Source organism: Lepidothrix coronata, unplaced genomic scaffold, assembly GCF_001604755.1.
Source record: "Lepidothrix coronata isolate B3197 unplaced genomic scaffold, Lepidothrix_coronata-1.0 Scaffold107, whole genome shotgun sequence".
Classification (NCBI taxonomy): Eukaryota; Metazoa; Chordata; class Aves; order Passeriformes; family Pipridae; genus Lepidothrix; species Lepidothrix coronata.
The window spans coordinates 1,167,100-1,186,395 of record NW_016690287.1 but is presented as its reverse complement, the minus strand read 5'-3'; the positions used below and the strand labels follow the sequence as shown (position 1 = coordinate 1,186,395).

Here is a 19,296-nt window from a genome sequence, read left to right as displayed (position 1 = left end):
TTTCCAAGGTTATGAGGGTCTTAATATTAGTCCGTTTTGAAAAATAACTCAGGTTTAATACGGGCTGTAGCTTTGCATGGATGTGGTGATTTCTCTCTTAGCCTTTATGCAAGCAAATAATCTGTCTCTTAGTTAGGATCAATATAAAATAAAATTAATGCACAATAGGATCAGGTTATGAATTTTGATCAAACTAGCATCTTTCTCTTACACTGCTTTAATTTATAAATGTTGTAGGTAATTACACTTACTAAAGTAAAATAAAAATTAAAATTTATGAATTTGTACTTTGCTCCTGGTGATGAAGAGATTAGAAATCAATGCTAAATTTATTTTGACATGAATACTGAATCAGTGCTCCCAGTGCGGTGAATTCTGAATTATACTGAATATTGTCAACATTTCATTATACCAAGCTCACTACAAGGCAGTGAGAGCAGATAGAACAGATATCAGGAATGATTTCACAGACAGCCTTTCATAAAGGCCCTTTTAAAAAAAGGAGAAAGAAAATGTATCAAAAACATTTTTATATCAATCTTGTTTATTTTTCTCTCGAGTTTATATCTCCTGAAAATATTAATAATTCAGACTGTATTGGTTTTGCTGTGGGTTATAACATTGTACAGCCCAGGACCAGTTCTGACATGTAATTAGTGCTCCATGGCTTTTTATGGATTTCTGTGGCTTCTGTCCTTGTAGTACAGAAGAGGGACTGGCTCCATGTCCTTCTAAAGGAAGATCCAAGCTTTCCAAGAGAACTGTAATATGATATTCCTCTCCATGCAGAATCACAGTCCTCATGAGTAGCCCCTGAGGAGAACAGGATGTTTTGCTCATGTTATGTAGTGTTTTGATCTTCTGAAGTTGCTCATTCTTGATGTAAAGCTTCTGCCACAAGTTGTGTTCCTGATTTAGTCACATTTGGACTCTTTTGCTGGCCATAAGTACCTCTGGTTGGCTTGGAGAACAGAACCACTGAGATAGTCAGTGTATTTACAGCTGACTATATGAAGTCAGATACATTGGAGGCTCATAAACCCAGCTAAAGCAGGCAGATGGTTGGCTTGGGGCGTTCAACCCTAGCCCTGGAAAACCAAACAGGTTCCAGTACTCTTTGATGCCAGATGTCAAAACAGGCTGTCACCAAGAAGAAAGGTCTAAGAAAAATCTGAGGGTGCAGAATACAGAATAATACTGAGCTCCCTAATGGCAGTGTGTTGACACTTAGCTAATTAGTTTTTCCACATTGCTTTGCAGTTCACGTGTGAAATGCAATGTATTATTAAATTATAGTTTCCCTATTGATTTTGTTGGTAGCATCTTCCTCGCCGTTTCCATTCCTCATACATCGTGCAAAATGTAATGCAGAGCTTATTTTAAAATGCTGCTAATGGAAACATTGCACAAATGATAGAATGTGGAGCTGGTAGGTCTCCAACGTGCAAGAAAAGGCCATCTAGATAAAGAAAACAACTAACTGCATCCTTGACCGTCGTGAAGATCATTTGACCTTCAGTAGAAATCTGAAAGCCAATTGCCTTCATTTTGTCATTTGAAAAGATGAAAGGACCCACAGTTTTCTCGTGTTTATGTTACTTGATAAGAGATTATAAACTGGCAGAGTGTTTGAGGTTTTTTGGGTTCTCATTGGGTGTTTGTCAGCTTTTGCATTGACACCAGTGAGGGAAAATCAATCCCTGGGAGGGGAATCTTGCTTCAGCTGTAGTCAGTGCAGCTTTGTCCTGTATCTACAACAAAGCAGCATTTGGTCTTTGTCTATAATGGAGTGCAAGTAGAGCATGACACTTCCTAAAAATGTAGGGCCTGAGTTCAAGTCCATCTGCTCAAACTGGATAGATCAGAAGTAATTGTTGTATTTGTATTCTATTATCATTTGAAGCTAAAATCACCTGGACTTCAGAGAGGCCATGACTTAGCACTGAGTGTGGGAAAAACTAAAATATACCAGCTAAGAGTAACTCGTTTTTATTATAAGTGAAAGATGTTTCTTCCATTTTTATCAGATTTCCCATGCTCTCCTTTTTTTTTCTTTCTCTTCCTTTTATTATTTTTCATTTGTACTCTATTTATCACATAGTAAGAGCAAATATTTTGGTAGCTATCATCCCATAGAGTCTGTTTCAGACTTCATTTTACGTATTCAGCTAGAAATGCATTTTCCCCTCCCATGTTTCTCATGAATTTCAGCGTGGTTAGAAACGTATTTACATTTGTTATTTTAAAATAAATAAATAAATAAACAAACAAATAAATTAATTAATTAAAAAATGGCCAATTCCCACAGAGAAATTCCTTAACTGGATATAAGCTCCACACTGGAAAACTTAAGTAATGCAAAAAAAAGGTGCTGGTAGTGCTGGTAGGAGGGGGAAGGCACAGGGATCCTATGGATTCTGACGATGTAATTTAGCCTCTGAAATGCTTAACTGCTCAGGGTGAGTCACTGCAACTCACAAATTAACAGAGCCCCACAAGTGAATTGTGCCCTTACACTAAAACACAACTCCCCTTGTGTTATGCCGTGTGTAATGGTCTAGGATTCTACATTTCCTGTTGCAGCTTAAAGGCAAAAGGACTCACAGCTTTAAAAAAAAAAAAAAAAAAATTGGTAAAGTGACTTTGCATGAAGAGGGGAGGAACTGATTTTTATGGGCTTCTTCCTACCCTGGAAAAAATTCAGCATTGTCTGGTTTATGGAGTTTTCATTCCCTCTCCCTCCCTGTTCTTATTTGCATGCCACAAGAAAATGAAATAAGGTACAGTCTTGCCAAGTGATTCGTCAAGGTTCATAAGGGAGAATAACAAACGAAGAGCTGCAACTCAGTGTTCTGAGTCCCAGCTTAGTGATTTCTTTGTAAGATTTCAATTCTTCAAGAGTATTTCAGGCTCTTCTTTAATTAGGATGTGATTAAAAATGTATTTTTATAATCTCTAAAGGGAAGAAATTGGAGATGGATTCATATTCTCAAATTCCATTCCAAACATCAGAAACTCAGAAGTGCTGATATCCAGGCTGCCTGGAAAAATTATATTATGGCAGTTGCATGTACATACTGTGTTATTTTTAATTCGTTTGAATTCCTTTCCTTGAGATAAATGGCAATTGCACTGGTGCTCTGGCTGTCAGTAGTACATGACACCACTGTCATTCTGTCTGCTTAGTGGTTATTTTAGCCTCTGTTCACTCCAGAGGTTACACATTTGGTTTCTTCAGAAAAATACAGCCAGTGTGGCTTATTCATTATAAGTTCCCCTCTGAGAGGAGAGGCTGAGGAGGGGGAGTTTGATTTCTTGCTCTCACAGTGCTGGCTGTGAGAGCTCTGGTGCACGTGTGGGACAGAGAGAGCAAGAGTGCAACAGAGAGTGCACAGGTGTCTGCTGAGGCTGGAAGGGAGATGTGAGAACCCTGCCTGCTGCTGAGGGTCAATAGTCCTGATGCTCTCCAAAAAGACTCTTGCTGACAGTGCATAACCCTCATACGTGATAGTTCTTTCATTTTCATCATCCTTTCTCATTCCTTCTGCTTCTTAGAAGGTATGTTTCCATTTAAAGAATTAATTGCTACTATATTGTCTCGTGTCATTATCTCACCCTGTGGTGGGTTTAAGGGTTGTGTGTCAGTGACAGATCCCAAGGTGCTTGCAGGGGAGCAGGACTTCTCTGACTGAGGTCTCAAGCTCAACTACTTCTTTAATGGGGAGGCAGAAGAGCAGAGCCCAGCTCATGAGACATCACTGTTTTGTCATAAGGCTAGCAGGACTGAGTTCTTACTTTTTCAAGTGCAGTAAATACCTAATACTTGTTTGTAATACAGCTTTGGTCTCATTAAGTGAAGCCCTGTTTGCATAAATAAAACCAGGCTACTTCACACAGGCAGTATCTGGACTGTCTTTGATTGCAACCACGTGGGGAGAACCCAAGGTCTCAGTCCAGGTGGTGCAAAATGGCTCATGTCCACCCTCAGGAGAAACACTGCCAAATAAGAAGGTCAGATAGATATTGAGGAGGGGTTGTGTTCACCACTACCTGGTTTACTGTGGTAAAAGGCACCTGTATTTTCTTTCCTGTCCCTGCAGGGCAGGTAAACCACCTTACTTACCCAGCTTCAAGGACACACCTTTTTGGCAGTGAGGACAAGCTGGCTCCGTGCCTCCAGCAGAAAGATGGAACAGGACATGCTTAGTCATTTCTTCTGCATTATGAGACTGATCCTTCTCGCCTGGAAAATGAAAAATGTTTTTTTTTTCAGTGGGAGTGGAATCAAGCTCTTTAAGTGCATTTTAGTGGAAAAATCTGTGAAGGCAATGGGTTGCATGAAAAACAGCCTGGAACAGTAAAATTACACAATGAGGAAGGGAGAATTTATATATGATAGATGCAGATGTTGTTTCTCTAATTTGTTTTGGAACTAGTCAGGAAACTTGCTCTTTTTTCTTTCCTTTTTTTTCTTTTTTTTTTTTTCCGTTCTGTTGGGAACTGAAAAAAGAAAAAAAAATCCGGTGTTTTTAACCAGACAAGAGAATTGCATCAATAGTGAATAGTGTCATCAATGACTGCCAAAAAACCAACCCAATTATTTGTCACTCAAGCATAAATTTCCCACTGAATTTCAGATTGATGGCAATTAGAAAACAAAAAAATCTTACTGTCAGTTCATAAGCAGGAAAGAAAACGAGCACTGCATGTCAGACCACTTTCTTCCATCCCACTCCTTATCTGTGTCCTAATTTCATCCCTGATTTAAACATGCAGTAGGTTCTTTTTATATATTAGTTAGGATGTACTTCAGTATTTTACAGATCGACTTCCTCTGAGCTGTTAACTAAAAAAATCAAACTATCTGTCCTTTTTTAGGTCCTCAGTCAACTGGTCATAAGCCTGGAGTACAGTTAGTCATATCCTACGAGAACACACGCCTGACAATAATGTTGAAGCACATGAGGAACATCGTGAGTACTTTTGTTGTGATGTATAGTTTGTAAGTCCTTGCATTTTCAGAGTACTGTGAAAACATTAATCTTCAAACACGCTTTCTTGGATAACTAATTTTAGCTCAAAGTAGTGACAATGCTGTTCTGTCATTATTTAACAATTGGGTTTTTTTTTCCTTTGAGCTCACTCAAAGGTTACAGGTGTGGGACAGATATGGAAACTGAGTTTCCTTAGTGACCGGTAATGGCCTTTTCCATGAAAACCAATTCTGATACTGTTTTGGCCTCTCAGCTGACACATTTTGACACCAGTCAGACATAAGGCATCACGCCACCGCGTGACTTTTTGTAGCATGTCAGTCTGGCATTATGGATTGGTTATCCATACATTTCCTTCTAGTCTAGCACAGCTGCCTACGAGCAGGGCAGAGCTCAGCAGAGGAAGCAGTGCTGTGTTTTAAGCAGCAATGTCGTTCTCTGCGATGCTCAGCTTTGTAGCACAGTCTCTGCCAGGGAGGTAAACGCTGTGCATTCCTGGAGCCAGGCTATGGGAGGGGGAAGCAGGTAGTGCTCCTGCAGCATGAGGCAGGTAGAATTGGCTGATGAAGGTGTCGTGAGAGATCTTCCTGGGCCATGTGCAGTCTCTCAGCTGAAGGAGCGTGTTGGCTGTTCTGTAACGAGTTCAGCACCCAGATGTGCTCTTGAATTCCCAGTGGCTCACGTCTCAAGTAATGGCTGTGGCAAGAGATCCTATCTTTGTTTAGCTAGGGGACTAAAGCATTTATTAACTGTTGTGGGTTCTCATTGCATACACTAATGCCCCCTCCATCCCAAACTGGATTGCTGTCACTTTCCCAAATTAAGAAGTTTATGTGAGCACCAGCCAGTAATAAAATAAGGCCGAATGTTTAATTAGTTGTATGATACCCATGAGGCTTATGTAGCTCTTACTGTTCTCTGTTGGCTGCTCTGGCTTCTGATTTGTGATTCAAGCACATTCATTTTGATCTGTAACATTCAATACATCTCTGTCCTGAGACTTGATTTCTGTTTCCTGTGTGCCACCTTGACAGGTGAGATCAGCCTCTGCTGACAGGTCCAATTTATACAAACTTTACCTTCAGGATGTATCATAAGACCCTCTTTTTTTTTTTTTTTTCTGTTGTGCTTTTTAAATGTAAATGACTTTGATAAACTTCTGGTAAAGTTCTAATGGGAGGGGCATATTTAAGTGTTTGCCATGCTGATGATGTCATTGGGTGTTTAAGGAGAGAATGTGGAGATGCACAGAGTTACAGGGGTTGGAATGAGTTCTCTTTATTTCTTTATCCAGAGTTCAGTTCTTTTCATTTTATGGAAATGGTCAATACAACTTCAAGTTATTGTCTGCTTTTGTAAGTAGGCAACTTAAATCAAATCCATTTTAGTGAGTTTGCAGAGAAGTGGTAGGAGCCCCATTCAGTAAGACTGGCCATTATTCATGACTTGAAAATAAGGTCATTGTTTTGGCAGCCTAACTTAGGCAATGATGCTTTTAAATCCTGGGCTTCCAATTCTTTCCTTCCATCTGGCCATCCATCCTTCATCATCTGATCTGAAATATGAAATTGTACTGCTTCGGGGTACAGTGCTACTGGACTGCCTTCAGACTAGCAACCTATAATAGAAAGGTTCTTAATCCTATTAGTAATATTCTGTGCTTTCCAGTCATATAGATCCATCTCTCTGACGTGCTCTCTTTTCTTTTGCCTTGCCTTGCCTTTTTGCCTTGCTTTTTTTTGGTTGAGCTGAAGAGGGATTTTAAAAGCATGCCAAGATCATATCTTATTCAAGACATGTTAAAGCTATTTCAGGTATTTTCCATCGTTTGCAGAGTCTCACTAATTATATTTTAGTGGTTCATCTGTGCAGAGATTACTTTGCTATCTTGTTTTATTTCATAAGTTATAGTAAATAATTTTTGTTCTGCTCTTCCCTATTTAATTTATCTCTATAAAGAGATTTTATGATGTGTTCAGATGTGAAAATAATTGTAGTGGGCCAAATTAATCCCAAATGTAGCTTCATAGAACTGACAGAAATTGTGATAGAGATTTTTGATCCATGCAAATAAATTTTATTTAGTATTTGTGTGAGTTTACTTCTAGGGGTTTTAATAGGACATCTAGATCCTGCCATGAAAATCCTGTATTGATATATAATGCACAAGAGACTCCCTAAAGAGCTGGTGTTTATGGCCATTGTCAAATGTGATACGGGTTCTTTAAAGGAGGAAGCCACAAGATGCAATGCTACAGCTTTGCAGGAGTTTTTCCTGAAGGAAATTTCCCTATTCATCTGGGATGTCATAGAGAAAAAATGCTATAACAGTGAAGAGCACTGTTCTGGTGCAGCCCTGCCAGAGGACTGTCTGGTGTGGGTACATGCATGGACTTCACAGTGCAGGCACTTCTGACCTGAGGCATCCACACGTGCCAGATGTGCTGCAGATGTACAAGTCAGTCAAGCTGTAGATCAGCTTAAGAATGTCCTCTCCCTTACCACTGCAACATTTCAGTCACGTGTTAGGAAAGCCTGTCCTGCTTGAAGAAAACTCTATCAAAAAATTCTTCAGAGACAAATAATGGAAAAGAACAGCTTTATAGATTTTGTGACTGGAAAGGCCCATTAATCTAACTGAACCTCCTATAAAGAAAAGGCTGTATTTTTTCACTGAGAAAATACTTGCAGCCAAGGCACTGTTTGAACACAGAGATGTTAAGACTGGTTGTTAATGTTTGCCTACAGTTTAAGACTGTGGGTGCACAATGAAGACAAGTTCTGTTAAACAGATATTTATAAGATACTAAAAATGTTTCAGTCTCAAGATTTCCCTCAGCAATTCATGGTTTCATTTGAATTCTGTGATTCTGTAAGTCAGCTGGCTTACTGCTTCTGCTTATGATTTGAATGGCATCACCATGACTGCTGAGGAAAAAAACTTTAAATCCAGTGTTCAAACATACAAAAGCCATGATGGTAATAAAATGAAGTTTTCCAAACATATCTATCACATAATTGTAAGTCAGCCTCTTGGGGCATTGCTTGCTCCTCTCAAAGGCAGATGGTGCAACACTGGGCTATACTGCATAGGGAGTACAGGCAGTATTGCCTTAATAAATTGAGGCTGGGATAAAAGGAAACATTTGTGTAGGGGTGAAAACCATAGAGGCCTGGAGAGTTTGCCTCTGGAGTCATGGAGGATGTGGCAGCTGGAGGGGATGAGACAGGGCAGGCTTATTCTGCACATACAGTAGCACAGTGCCTGGCAAAGCACACTAAGTGGTCTTAGGAGGAATACACAGGAGCCCAGGGGAGGTTTGTTTTGGCATCTGAAGGGATTTGTTAGCCAAGAGCAGAAACAGTCTAGTTGTGGCAACACAATACCCAGGAAAACAGCAGTAGGCAGGAACAGGAGCACAGTCTGCCTTAAAGGCATAGGCTTGTAGGTCAGTGCAAAGGATGTGGAGATGGATTTATGAAAATTGAAAGACACGTAGGTTTTGAACTTGAAATGTCCAAGTTCAGTTCTGTTCATCTGTATTAACCAACACAGAGCATGGGGGATACCAAGACCCTACCAGGTCTCACAAAGGGCAGACTGTGGGCGAGCTTAGTTCCACCCAGCCAGAAACAGCCAGGCTACCTCCTGGTGCTGCTGGGCTTGCTCACTGCTCAAGAGACAGCAGAGGCAATAGAAATGGTCATTTTGGAAGTTCAGAAAAGCTTGGCTAACATATTTCCTTTCCAGCTTCACAGAGAAGCAGAAGAGAACAGTGGTTCTCTTCAGCGTTGGCTCAGGAGGAAGTGTGCTTTCTCAGCTGATTTCATTGCCATGACTTCAGGCATCCCCTGTTTTCCCAGATAAGGAGCTAAACTTTCAATCCTCACTGCTAAACATTTTTGCCCATTACTTCTTGTGGACAGAATAACTCCTCAGGGGTAGAGGGGAGAAGAAACAAAGCCAACTTATCCTCAGCCTCATGCCAATAAATGTAAAATGTTACTAGAATTCAGGAAAGCATGCGTGGGTGATGAATTCAGAACCAATTTTACAGGGGGAAAATTTGCTGGAAGAAAAATAAACTCCTACAGTTCTCTGCAAAACTACTTCCAGCTTTCTTTTTATAAAAGCTCTGAAGCTGTCACGTACCACTCTTGGTGATTAATGATTCTGGGATAGCTGATATGTGGGTGACAAATTAGTAATCAGCTTTAGGATTGCACAGACATCCAGCCTCTTTTCCATTTCGTGTCCTACACCATCCGAGTACAAATTGCTTCCCAAAATGTTTGTGAGATGTGATGGCTTGAATGTGTTGTGAAGAAAGGTGAGAGCCAAGCTTTCCCAAACCCAAAGGGATGAAATCTAAGCCTGCAGGTACAGGGCTGTAGGGAAGATCCCACATACAGTACGGGTAGATGCTCCTCTGCCTTTGCTGGGTTTTGTCTCAACCTTGATTGGATAAGGGTTGGGATTTTTGTTCAGTCTTTGTTGGTTCCCATGGTTCCTCTCATGGGCTCACTAACTTTTACACTTTATGACTATCATTATATAGGTTTAAATGGAAAATATATACTACCTGCCAACAATGCAATGCCTGCCAGCTAAATAAAAAGCCACATTATCCTTTCAGAATATTATGAATGTATACTGCTTTCCTTGCTGCAGTCCATGGAACAGTCAACAGGGATTGGAATGAACTTGCATAGGGAGGCAAACCTGGTCATCCTGGGATAGAAACAAGAGAAAAAAATGACTTTGAGCTGAACAAAAGTTATCCAAAGAGCATCAGTGACTGAATGAAACCAGCAGCCTGGCTGATGGATGGAGGTAACACATTCAGATGAAGTTCTCCCTAGACTGGCACAGGAAAACAAAATAAAAAGCCACAGGGAGAAAGCTGTTGTACTTAGTCTAGCTTATAAAGAATTTGGATTTAATTTTATATTCATAGGAAATGCTTTTACTTTTAAAATGAAAGGAAATTAGCTTAGATAGACTGTGTTCTCTTTTGGACTGAAAATTAGCTGAACACCTCTAAACAAAGAGTGCAACTACTCAACAGTAGTTTAAATTGGAAAGAGATGAGGTCTGTTCTTGTGGCACAGGGATTACTGTTGGATTTGAACATATTTGTTATGAAAGGTGTTTGACAAATATGTTGTACAGAAAGTTATGTTATTATTTCTTGTTAAACCCTTTAATCTGTCACAGTCACAGTACTGCCTCAGCTCTAAATTCTAACTGCTCATTTTAAAATAAGTAATTCTTTACATAGTTGATATGTGTTGAATAAGATAAAAAAAAAAGGCAACAACAAACAGTGAGCTCTGTTTAATAGTATGAGTGATCTGGGAGATGAAAGTGAAAATAAATTAAATTTGCCACTGGTTGCAAATGAAGAAGACATTAAAAATAATAGTGGAGACAGAGCAAGATCAAGAGAATAAAAGTAATTTCCAGAACCCTACAACCAGCTCGGACAAATGAAAAGTATTTCCTCAGGGAGGTAGAGATCTATATCCCAGAGTAATGTGAAGATAAAACAAGCAAATGGTGAGACATGAGGTTGCTATGAGATGCCAATGAGAAAGGCCAGATCCTGGTGTCATGGTGCAGAAAGAAAGCAGTTCATCTTTATAAGGCTTTGATAGTAACATATTTCTCTCAGGATGTTTTTTTTAACTAGAATACAAGTTCAAAGAGCAGTTCTCAGTAGGGTTACTTAAGAGTGATTGATTCTTCAGGAGTGATTTATTGTTCCTGAAACTTAACTTAGTTAAGAACAGACTAACAAGGACAGGAGTCAATTGTGCAAATATTTAAGGGAGAAGGCGGCAAGGTTCAGGAGGGATTATTTAGCACACCGAGCAAAAACGTAAGTAGAAGTAATGAGAGCTAATTAAGGAGCAGAAATTGCATGCCTCATGTAGTGAAATGCTTTCTTACAAAGGGAGATGGCAAGCTCTAGAATAATCGAAAGAAAAGTGGAGGGAGCTCTGTACAGTTTGAGAAATTAAAAATAGTTTGGATCAGGCATATGCAGACTTTTGTAACTAATTAAGAAATTGAGAAGAAAAATAGTGCAGGATGAAGACACAGATAACAGTCTCACTGTTTCTTTGTGCATTTTTATATTCACTTACTATCTGGGCCTAGAAAAGGAGAGAAAAGAATATGTATGTGAAAAAAAGAAACAGAACAACAGCATTTGCTTGTGTTTCTTTTTTCAAAAGCTAATTTTCTTTCATACCCTCTAACAGGCAGCAATGCTCTTTAATCCTGAGTGTTTTCAAAAGCAAAGTGAAATGGGAATTTGCCTTAAGTACTTTTTCTCCTCTGTACTTTATTCAAAAGAGAAGAAATTCAGAGATCTATGTTTCTAAGGGTCAAACTACATCAGTCTTATCTCAGCCAGTGTCATAGACTCTGAGACTAAATAGTAATCTGAAAATTAAGTGTTCCAAGCACAACAATAATACAGGGTTGAAAGCAATGGAATTTAGTTTCTTGTTGGTTTGGTGGTAATTCTGAAATAAAACCTTCAGAGGCTTGTTCATGCAATCTGCTCTCTGCATTATACACCCTGCACCAACATTGCTTATCCACAGAATAATAATATTTTAAAGCATGACTGAACCTTGATTTCTTTCATCTATGCAAAAAAAAAATGGAGTTAAATTACTTAATGATAGTAATACAGCGTGTGGTTCAAGAATCTAGAACATGTCACCTCTTTCTCTTACAGAAAGAAAGTGTTCTATGTGATTCTTACTCAAATCTTTTACTGGGAGTTGTACATTCACACTTTGGTTATACAGTCACATGATTTATATTATTTTTGCAGCCTTGGTAACTTTTTTTATGCCCACATAGTGCGATGTGGAGCACCAGTAGTCTAGTCCTGAGCATTGGTGTAGGGTCAGAGGTTTGTCAGAGTTCAGAGCTAGAATTAAGCTCTGAGTGGGCTGGGCAGGAACACAAGTCATCCTGTGATATCTTTTTCTGTGTTGTTTGTTCAGAAAAGTAATAAACACGCACAAAGTTTTGTCATTACTTGCTGGAGCTGAATTCCACCCCTCCTTGCTTGCTACTGCCAATGGTCTGTAAAAGGCACGTGCCAGTCATGGTCCTGTGTTTGTACAGACTCTTCCCCATTTCATTTGGGATTGTGTCTGTCCCGATACACAACTCCTTCTGGAACATCAAGGCAATAGATTATTCCTTTTAAACAGGGCATCAGAGATACATCTCAATGCATTTCTTCACCTTTCTGATTTCAGAGCTCTATAGAAATAAAGGCTTGGGAGAGACACCCTTGTGACCTTCTGGGTATCACGGGCCAGCTTTCATCTTGTTTGCTTCATTTGAGCAGGTTTACGTGGGCTTTCCTCTCAAATGACTGAAGCAGATCAGAAACATTTTACATAGTTGTTAGAAAGCCCCGAGTCTTTTGGGATCCGGGCTATTTCCCAGAACTGTCTTTCTCCTTAAAAAACAAACAGATGAACAAACCTGGTTTTGTTAAATATTTAACAAATAGTTCTTCTTCACTTTGAAAATCCCGATGTCTGTGTTCCTTGGCGTAATTGGAGTGGGAATCAGTTTGCAACTAAGATACTTATGTACGTGGTGTGCTGGAATCGCATTTCCATCACATTGTGGTGGATCAGTCGCCTCATCATGGTTATTTTGAATACCATGAATTATTTCGCTTGACCTCCAGTGACCACTCCAGAATGGTCCATTTTCCCATAAAGCCTATATCATATTTCCAGCTGCATACACACCTTCTGTCATCTGTGGTGACATGAGGCAGCAGCATTTTAGAAGCTGGATCCTTGTCTAGATGACTAAGCTTTCATTTGATCAGTGGAGACCTAAACTCCATTTTCCTGAGTCTACAGGAGATGACTGAACATGTCCCATCTGGCCTCCAGCTGCCACTGCAGAAGAGGAGGGCCTGTGTCATATCTGACAGTTTAAGCAGATATCTCAAGCATCTTTTGTGCCTCAAATTGGGCCAGGCACCAACATATGGGCAATTTAACCAAGCCAAGCCAGGAGATGCCCACAATACAACAGGTTGAATCTCTTTCTGGCCTCCCTCCTCAACACCATGACAAGAGATCAGCTGAGACTTCACAGGGCACTTATATACCCACCTCATGTACACACCAGGACAGGTCAGCACTGGGATATTCTTCCCAGGACTGGTGTGCTCATTGCAGTGTGTTAGCTGAGGTGCTTGCTTTCCCTCTCAGTGACCTTGGAGAGTGTTGGTTGTTGGGTTGCTCTTTAGAGATTTTGTGGCTCAGGACAGCTCTAGACCCTGTTTTTGCTGGCACAGTTCTCCCTGCCAGGAATGAGGTGTAAAGCCAGGCTGCCCAAGTCCTGGCTATTGTACTACAGGTGGGCTGATGGGGATGCTGAAGATACTGGACATAAGCTGTATTTGGATATTCAAATCAATAACATGGATGGAGCATCTCTGCATTTTTATCATAGTAAATGACAAAGCCATCTGGAGGCTGCTTCCACTGACACTGCCAGATTTCTGAAAGGTAGAAAATGCCTGCTCAAAAAATGCTTTCCAGAGCTTTCCTGACAGCAAAATATATGTTGTTCCAAAACCAACTTATCTTTTTGTTTCCCTGCATTAAATTGAGATAAACCTAATTTCTTTTTTGGTTACCTGACCTCCATGTCAGTGACCTCTGTCACAGTGTGTCTTCTCTCTTTATTACCTACCCAGATGCATGCATCAAAAAGGAAAGAATTTAGGAAAAGGAATGAGGCATCTCACAGAGAAGACGGAAAAAAAATTTGTATCAGAAAATGTAAAACAATAATTCGTATCTTGCAGAGAAGCAGTAAAGTATTTTTTAATTTTAAGTGCAAAAAGCAGTTGTTTGGGAAAAAAAAAGACTTTATTTGTGCAATCACTTTTGGCCAGTTGCTTTTGTGATTTGTCTTGCCAATAGCAGAGAGTGCAGGGTGCACCATAGTGATATAGTGGATTGTCTTCTTTTGTAATTATTATGTGATTACTGCAAATGTGATTTTATTTTTAATTTTCTTTGAAGCAGTTTGAAGATATTTTGTGAGAGGAAAATTAAAAGCCTGGTAGCAGAGTGGAATAGAGGTGTTCAGTGCTTTGGGATATGCAGAGCCCAGAGGAGAAACAAGGAAGGATCTTTGGTCCCGTGTTAGGATTTATGAAGTAGCAACACAACCACCTGTTCACACAGCAATCCTGTTTGTCCTGAAGGTTTTTATATCTTATTAATCTGTTTTTGAAGGCACCTCTTGCTTTGTAATATACCAGTTTCTCAGCTCTTTAAGTTTAGAAGTAGCCCAGAGGATGTTCTCTTTTCCTGAGACAGAGGCTGTATTTGCTAATTAGGCTGCAGCTTTGAAAGACAGGATTTAGCCTTTCTCTGCGAAGTTACACAGGGACTCGGAGAAAGTGAAAGACAATGTAGCAGCAGTGATGGCTTTTCCACATTTCTTACTAATTTTAATTTAAGTCTGGAGGCAGCTAGTAATTTATAAAGGTTACTGCGGTGCAAGGCTGATTTCTTCTGTGGATTTTTTTCTAATCCTCCTTTATTGGATGATAATCAAATCCACCTAATGTCTACACTTCATATATAGACATTTTGCTTTGTAGCTGGGAAGGTTTTTTCTAACCATTTATTATAGTGATATGGTTTTTAAAGGGGTAAAGATATCTTGATATTAAACATTAAGGAATATTTTGTAGTCCTTCACTATGTAAATAATCTCATGGCAGTGTATGTAAGAACACAAGATGAAGGTAAAGGATAGGAAAACTAAGAAAACTACTGGACAAAGTGAATTATTTTTATTTGGGGGCAGTAGCTGAAATGGAAGCCTTTCTAAAGGCTGGATACCTTTTTTTTTTTTAATTGAAGAACAGGAGGAAAGCAACTGAGATTTGAAAATGTCCAGGAAATTAATTTTTTGGGGAAGAAAGGAAGTTATTTATAAGGGAGAAAAGGTGGCATTAGTTAGTACAAGTTACCTTTGATCATTATTTTTTATTGTCAAGATGGTTGAAAATGAAAAATGGGAAAAAGAGAACAGCAGCTGGAACTATCAAATGTTCAGGAGCCATCAATCTGTTTCACTCTAGGACAAAAGGTGATCTGCATGTCTAACACTAACAAAAACTGATGGCATGATTTAAATGTTAGGCAAAAGTCACCTGAAAAGAAAATTTTATGTCACTTAGGAAGACGTGAGTTTTAAAAACGTTTCACAATTAATTATCACTAAAGTACGTATTTTAAAAATCATAAAACTTTCTTCAAAATTCACATGGGTATGGCCCAACATTCATACTGGCTGCCAAAACACTAAATAGTTTAATATATGGCAAATTTAGAAGTAGCTAGTAGCTGTCATAATGGTGAAGGGAGAAAAGTCATTAGGATAATACTATTCTTGTGGAAAAATTAATTGAATTTCATCTATTATTTCCCAGCTACAGCTACTATATTTAAAATTAAATTACACAAGATATAACCTATCAGTGGTGTGGGTTTCTGTAAGTAAATATCAACTTTTTTGTTTTGGAAAATAATATTGAAATGAAAAATGGAACACAGCCATAACAGATACAGGTCTGTATTGAATTAGAGATGTGGAAAGTAGTAAATCCAGATTATTATTTCCTCTCCCTCACTCCCACTCATTCTTAAATATTTCTATCACCTTCTGCCTGACTTTAGAAGAAAAAATAAAATAAATTGCTTTCTAAACATATATACGGGCAGTTGTAACTGAGCTCCTTAAAAACATCTCTCATTATCAAGGTCAGGTAGGCTGGTCATTCTCTGAGAAAATCATTCCATCATCACTTGGTTGCATTTGAAGGAAGCACAGGGAGTCAGCTCCTAAATTCAAATTTTTTTATTGGCAGATCAAAATCACTGGGGGGTTTTGTGGTTATTTTGTCCACAGGCATATCAAGGGGACCTATGGCATTTCTGTTGGGAGCTTGGTTTTTTATCTGTCCAGCCTTACAGATTTTTATGGCTTGGATTTATTCGCAAGCATACACCATCAAAGATTTAAGACAGTAATTTAAATTGGGATTAGCTTCTTCTGAAGGAAGTAAAAACCCTTTATTTTGGGGTTAATGAAATGACTACAGAATGAAACATAAATAGAATTCAATCTAAAACTTTGGGGTTTTTTCTGTTTGCTTGATCACAAGTTCATTAAGCTATAAAGGTTTTGCAGAGTAAAGCGCAGAATGTCATTGCCAAGGTACCCTTTGATTTTCCTTCTGGTCTGGACTATGGACAGAAATCAGTGATTTTTTTTTTATTCTTTAATAATAATAAAAAGGGGTTTTGCTGGATTTCAGAATTACTCGTAAGCCTGCTAGAAATCTCACTCTGTGTTTACAATGGGCTCACCAAAACAGATTCTCTTTGGTGCAAAGGCAGAAGTTCCACCTGAAAATGAGGATGAACTTCTTTACTGTGCAGTGACTGAGCACTGGAACAGATTACCCAGAGAGGGTGTAGAGTCTCCCTCACTGGAGATATTCCAGAACCATCTGGATGGAATCCTGTGCCATGTGCTCTGGGATGACCCTGCCTGAGCATGAGGTTGGACCAGATGACCCACTGTGGTCCCTTCCAACCTGACCCAGTCCATGATTCTGTGATTTGAGTCAGGCATTCTTCATGTCTATCTAAATCTATAAATGTGCCAGTGCTGTCTCAGTTAGAAGTGAAAGGACAGGGAATTTACTCACTGAACGTGACAGAAGACATAATCTTTAATAAAAACAATATTTCTGACATTTTCTCCATTTTTCCTTTATTCTTCATTCTTCTTTAATTCAATGCTCAACTCGTATATGAAACCTGGGAAAGAACTAGCTTGCCCAGAACTTTGGGCTTTTTGCCTGCTATGTCAGTTGTCTTAATAAAACTTCAAATTCCACCTGCTTAAGATTTAAAAAGATATTTCTGCCATGTTAATCCCACTCTTGTTTTTGCACTATGATTGTCAAACTGCCAAGGTCACTCCTTGTCCCTGCTACGGAGTGTCTAGCAAAGTACAGCTCCTTCCACTGCAAGGTCTTGCCTCAATAAATCCTGTGGTGAAGCAGGCTCTTCACAAGAAAAAAATTCAACTGTTGTGCCAATCTAAAGAGAAACCAGTATAAACTTATCATACAAGCTACCCGTATTCTGCTCTTGTAAGGCCATGGCTTGGTTATACGTGCTCTTAATCTGTAGTTTTGAATTATAAGTGTGTGGTGGGACAGAACCTTTTTAACAGTTGGAGCCCCTAATTAGATGTGTTGTGTCATAGCAGGAGTCAGGGGAGGGTGGCTGAGAAGTGGGAGATGTGATCAGGCTGGAAGAGTGCTCAGCTGAAGCTTTTTTCCTTGTTTGATGGCATAAGGGTGCCACTGCAAATGGAGAACTGGGACAGTTGTGGAATTTGGAGTGGCCTCTTTGCCTTTTCTTGGCAAGGGAAGACGAAGTGGGAAAATGTCACCTGTAAAGCAGGGGAGAGGGAGAAAACCAACACCCAACAACCAGAACTAAGATCTCTAGTTGGAATTCAGGTGGCTGCAGTTCAAATTACCTCTAACGCTCTGGCTGCTGATTGCTACTATTCATGAAAAGTGGCTTTATTTTAGTTCTGAAATATCCCAGGGCAGTTACTCTACCTCGAGTTTTCCCCCTCTGAATCGCTAAAATATTCTCTTCTTTGAATTTTCTCTCTTGACCCTCTCCTCCCACTCGCCTCTTTCAGCATGTATTTAGCTAAATTCAGAGGAAAAGCAAGGAAGCAGTTTTCAGTCCCTGTTTCACGTGGCCAAAGCACTGGTGCAAAGTGCCTTCTTTCAATTTTGGGAGGAGTTAGCTATGGAGGAAGGTTAGTTGGCTGAAGGGTGGGTAATATGCCAAAGAGCAACTCAAAGGCATAGTGACAATTTTTACCTGACTTCTTTTCGATTCGTCGCATCCGCTTCTGGATGCCCAGGTCCTGTTAAGCAATCTCGTGGCAATCAGCTAGTATTCTTTCCCTGGCAGGTGAATGTCAGGCTGAGCCTGTTTCTGATTCAAACAACACTGCCATGATCTGTGCCCTCGCTGTCTGGGGGTGTGCAGTGGGGCACAGCACTTGTGCCTACACTCTGTCCTATCTGGGCAGCTCAACAGGAGGGGTCAGGACAGGTGCAGCCACCTTACCTTTGTAGCCTGTTACCTGCTACCTGGGCTCCACAGCCTGCTGCCCTTGGCAGCTGCTGCTGACCTCAGCTTTCAGAATCAACTCTGGCATGGTCCCTGGTTAGGCAATACACTGCTGGGATGATTCATAAAGCCTGACATTTTATGGGACTCTCCCCGTGCTGTATTTCCGTGCTGGAGATAGTGAAGATCATAGTGCTGGGCCTCAGCAGTTGTGCTGATAAGGTCTTAGTCAAGAGTGACCCTTTTTTTTTCCTTTTTATTTAACCAAGTTCCCTTCTTTGTCTGAAACAACTGAGTTGAGCTTCAAGTTACAGTGATATTTACCTATTCATTGAGAAGGGAAGAGCTTGATTACAGTTAAGATCCTGCTTGCTTGAACTGGTATTTAAAGCTACATTTGTTTCTCCTTCCTGATCTTTAAGAGATGTTCAATTTACTGTTACTTGTAATCCTCAATTGAAATTTTAGTGCAGTCCTAGATCAACAGAGATGTGCTTTCAAATGGGCAGTGTGAGTTATAAATCCTGCATTAGCAACAAGCTACTCTGCCCTAGGAAAATACCCGTTGCTTTCACTGCCCTTTAATGGCTTTCTTATGTTAGCCATTGAATCCCATCTATCTTAATCCCATGTGTATTTTAAATCAGATGTACTTTGGGGGGCTTAGCAATAGTAATATTAATCACTCACGTGGTGCTGACAATATGTAATGATTTGAGTAGTGCATCCTTTGATGCTGTGTAGTGTTAACGATAGCAATAATGAGCTTTGCAGTTGGCCACATCATTTCCCTTGAAGGATCATTTCAGATAACGAAAACCAGAGGTTTGTTGTGCAAGCACTGGTTGCTCACACCCACAAGCAGTGTTTTTCTTCCCAATAGAGAAGTTATTTATTGCTAAGAGACAGTGGTTTCTCCTATCCCAGGGATATGTTGTTGATAATGCCTGTAGAAAACCCCACATTTCCAGACATGTACTGTGAATAATCAAAATCTGAGAAATTACTTTCTTGTGAGCCAGGTGTAAAATTGCAATGGGAAATA

The 19,296-nt window shown here is 39.7% G+C and overlaps 1 protein-coding gene across 1 annotated transcript in view; it reads left to right on the top strand.

Moving 5' to 3' along the window:
• PIK3C2G (phosphatidylinositol-4-phosphate 3-kinase catalytic subunit type 2 gamma) overlaps positions 1-19,296 on the top strand; it is a 195,756-nt gene that overhangs the window by 167,854 nt on the left and 8,606 nt on the right. Inside the window, exon 30 of the mRNA XM_017823912.1 lies at positions 4,879-4,973. Coding sequence (XP_017679401.1) covers positions 4,879-4,973 — 95 coding nt within the window. The remainder of the gene's footprint in view (positions 1-4,878; positions 4,974-19,296) is intronic.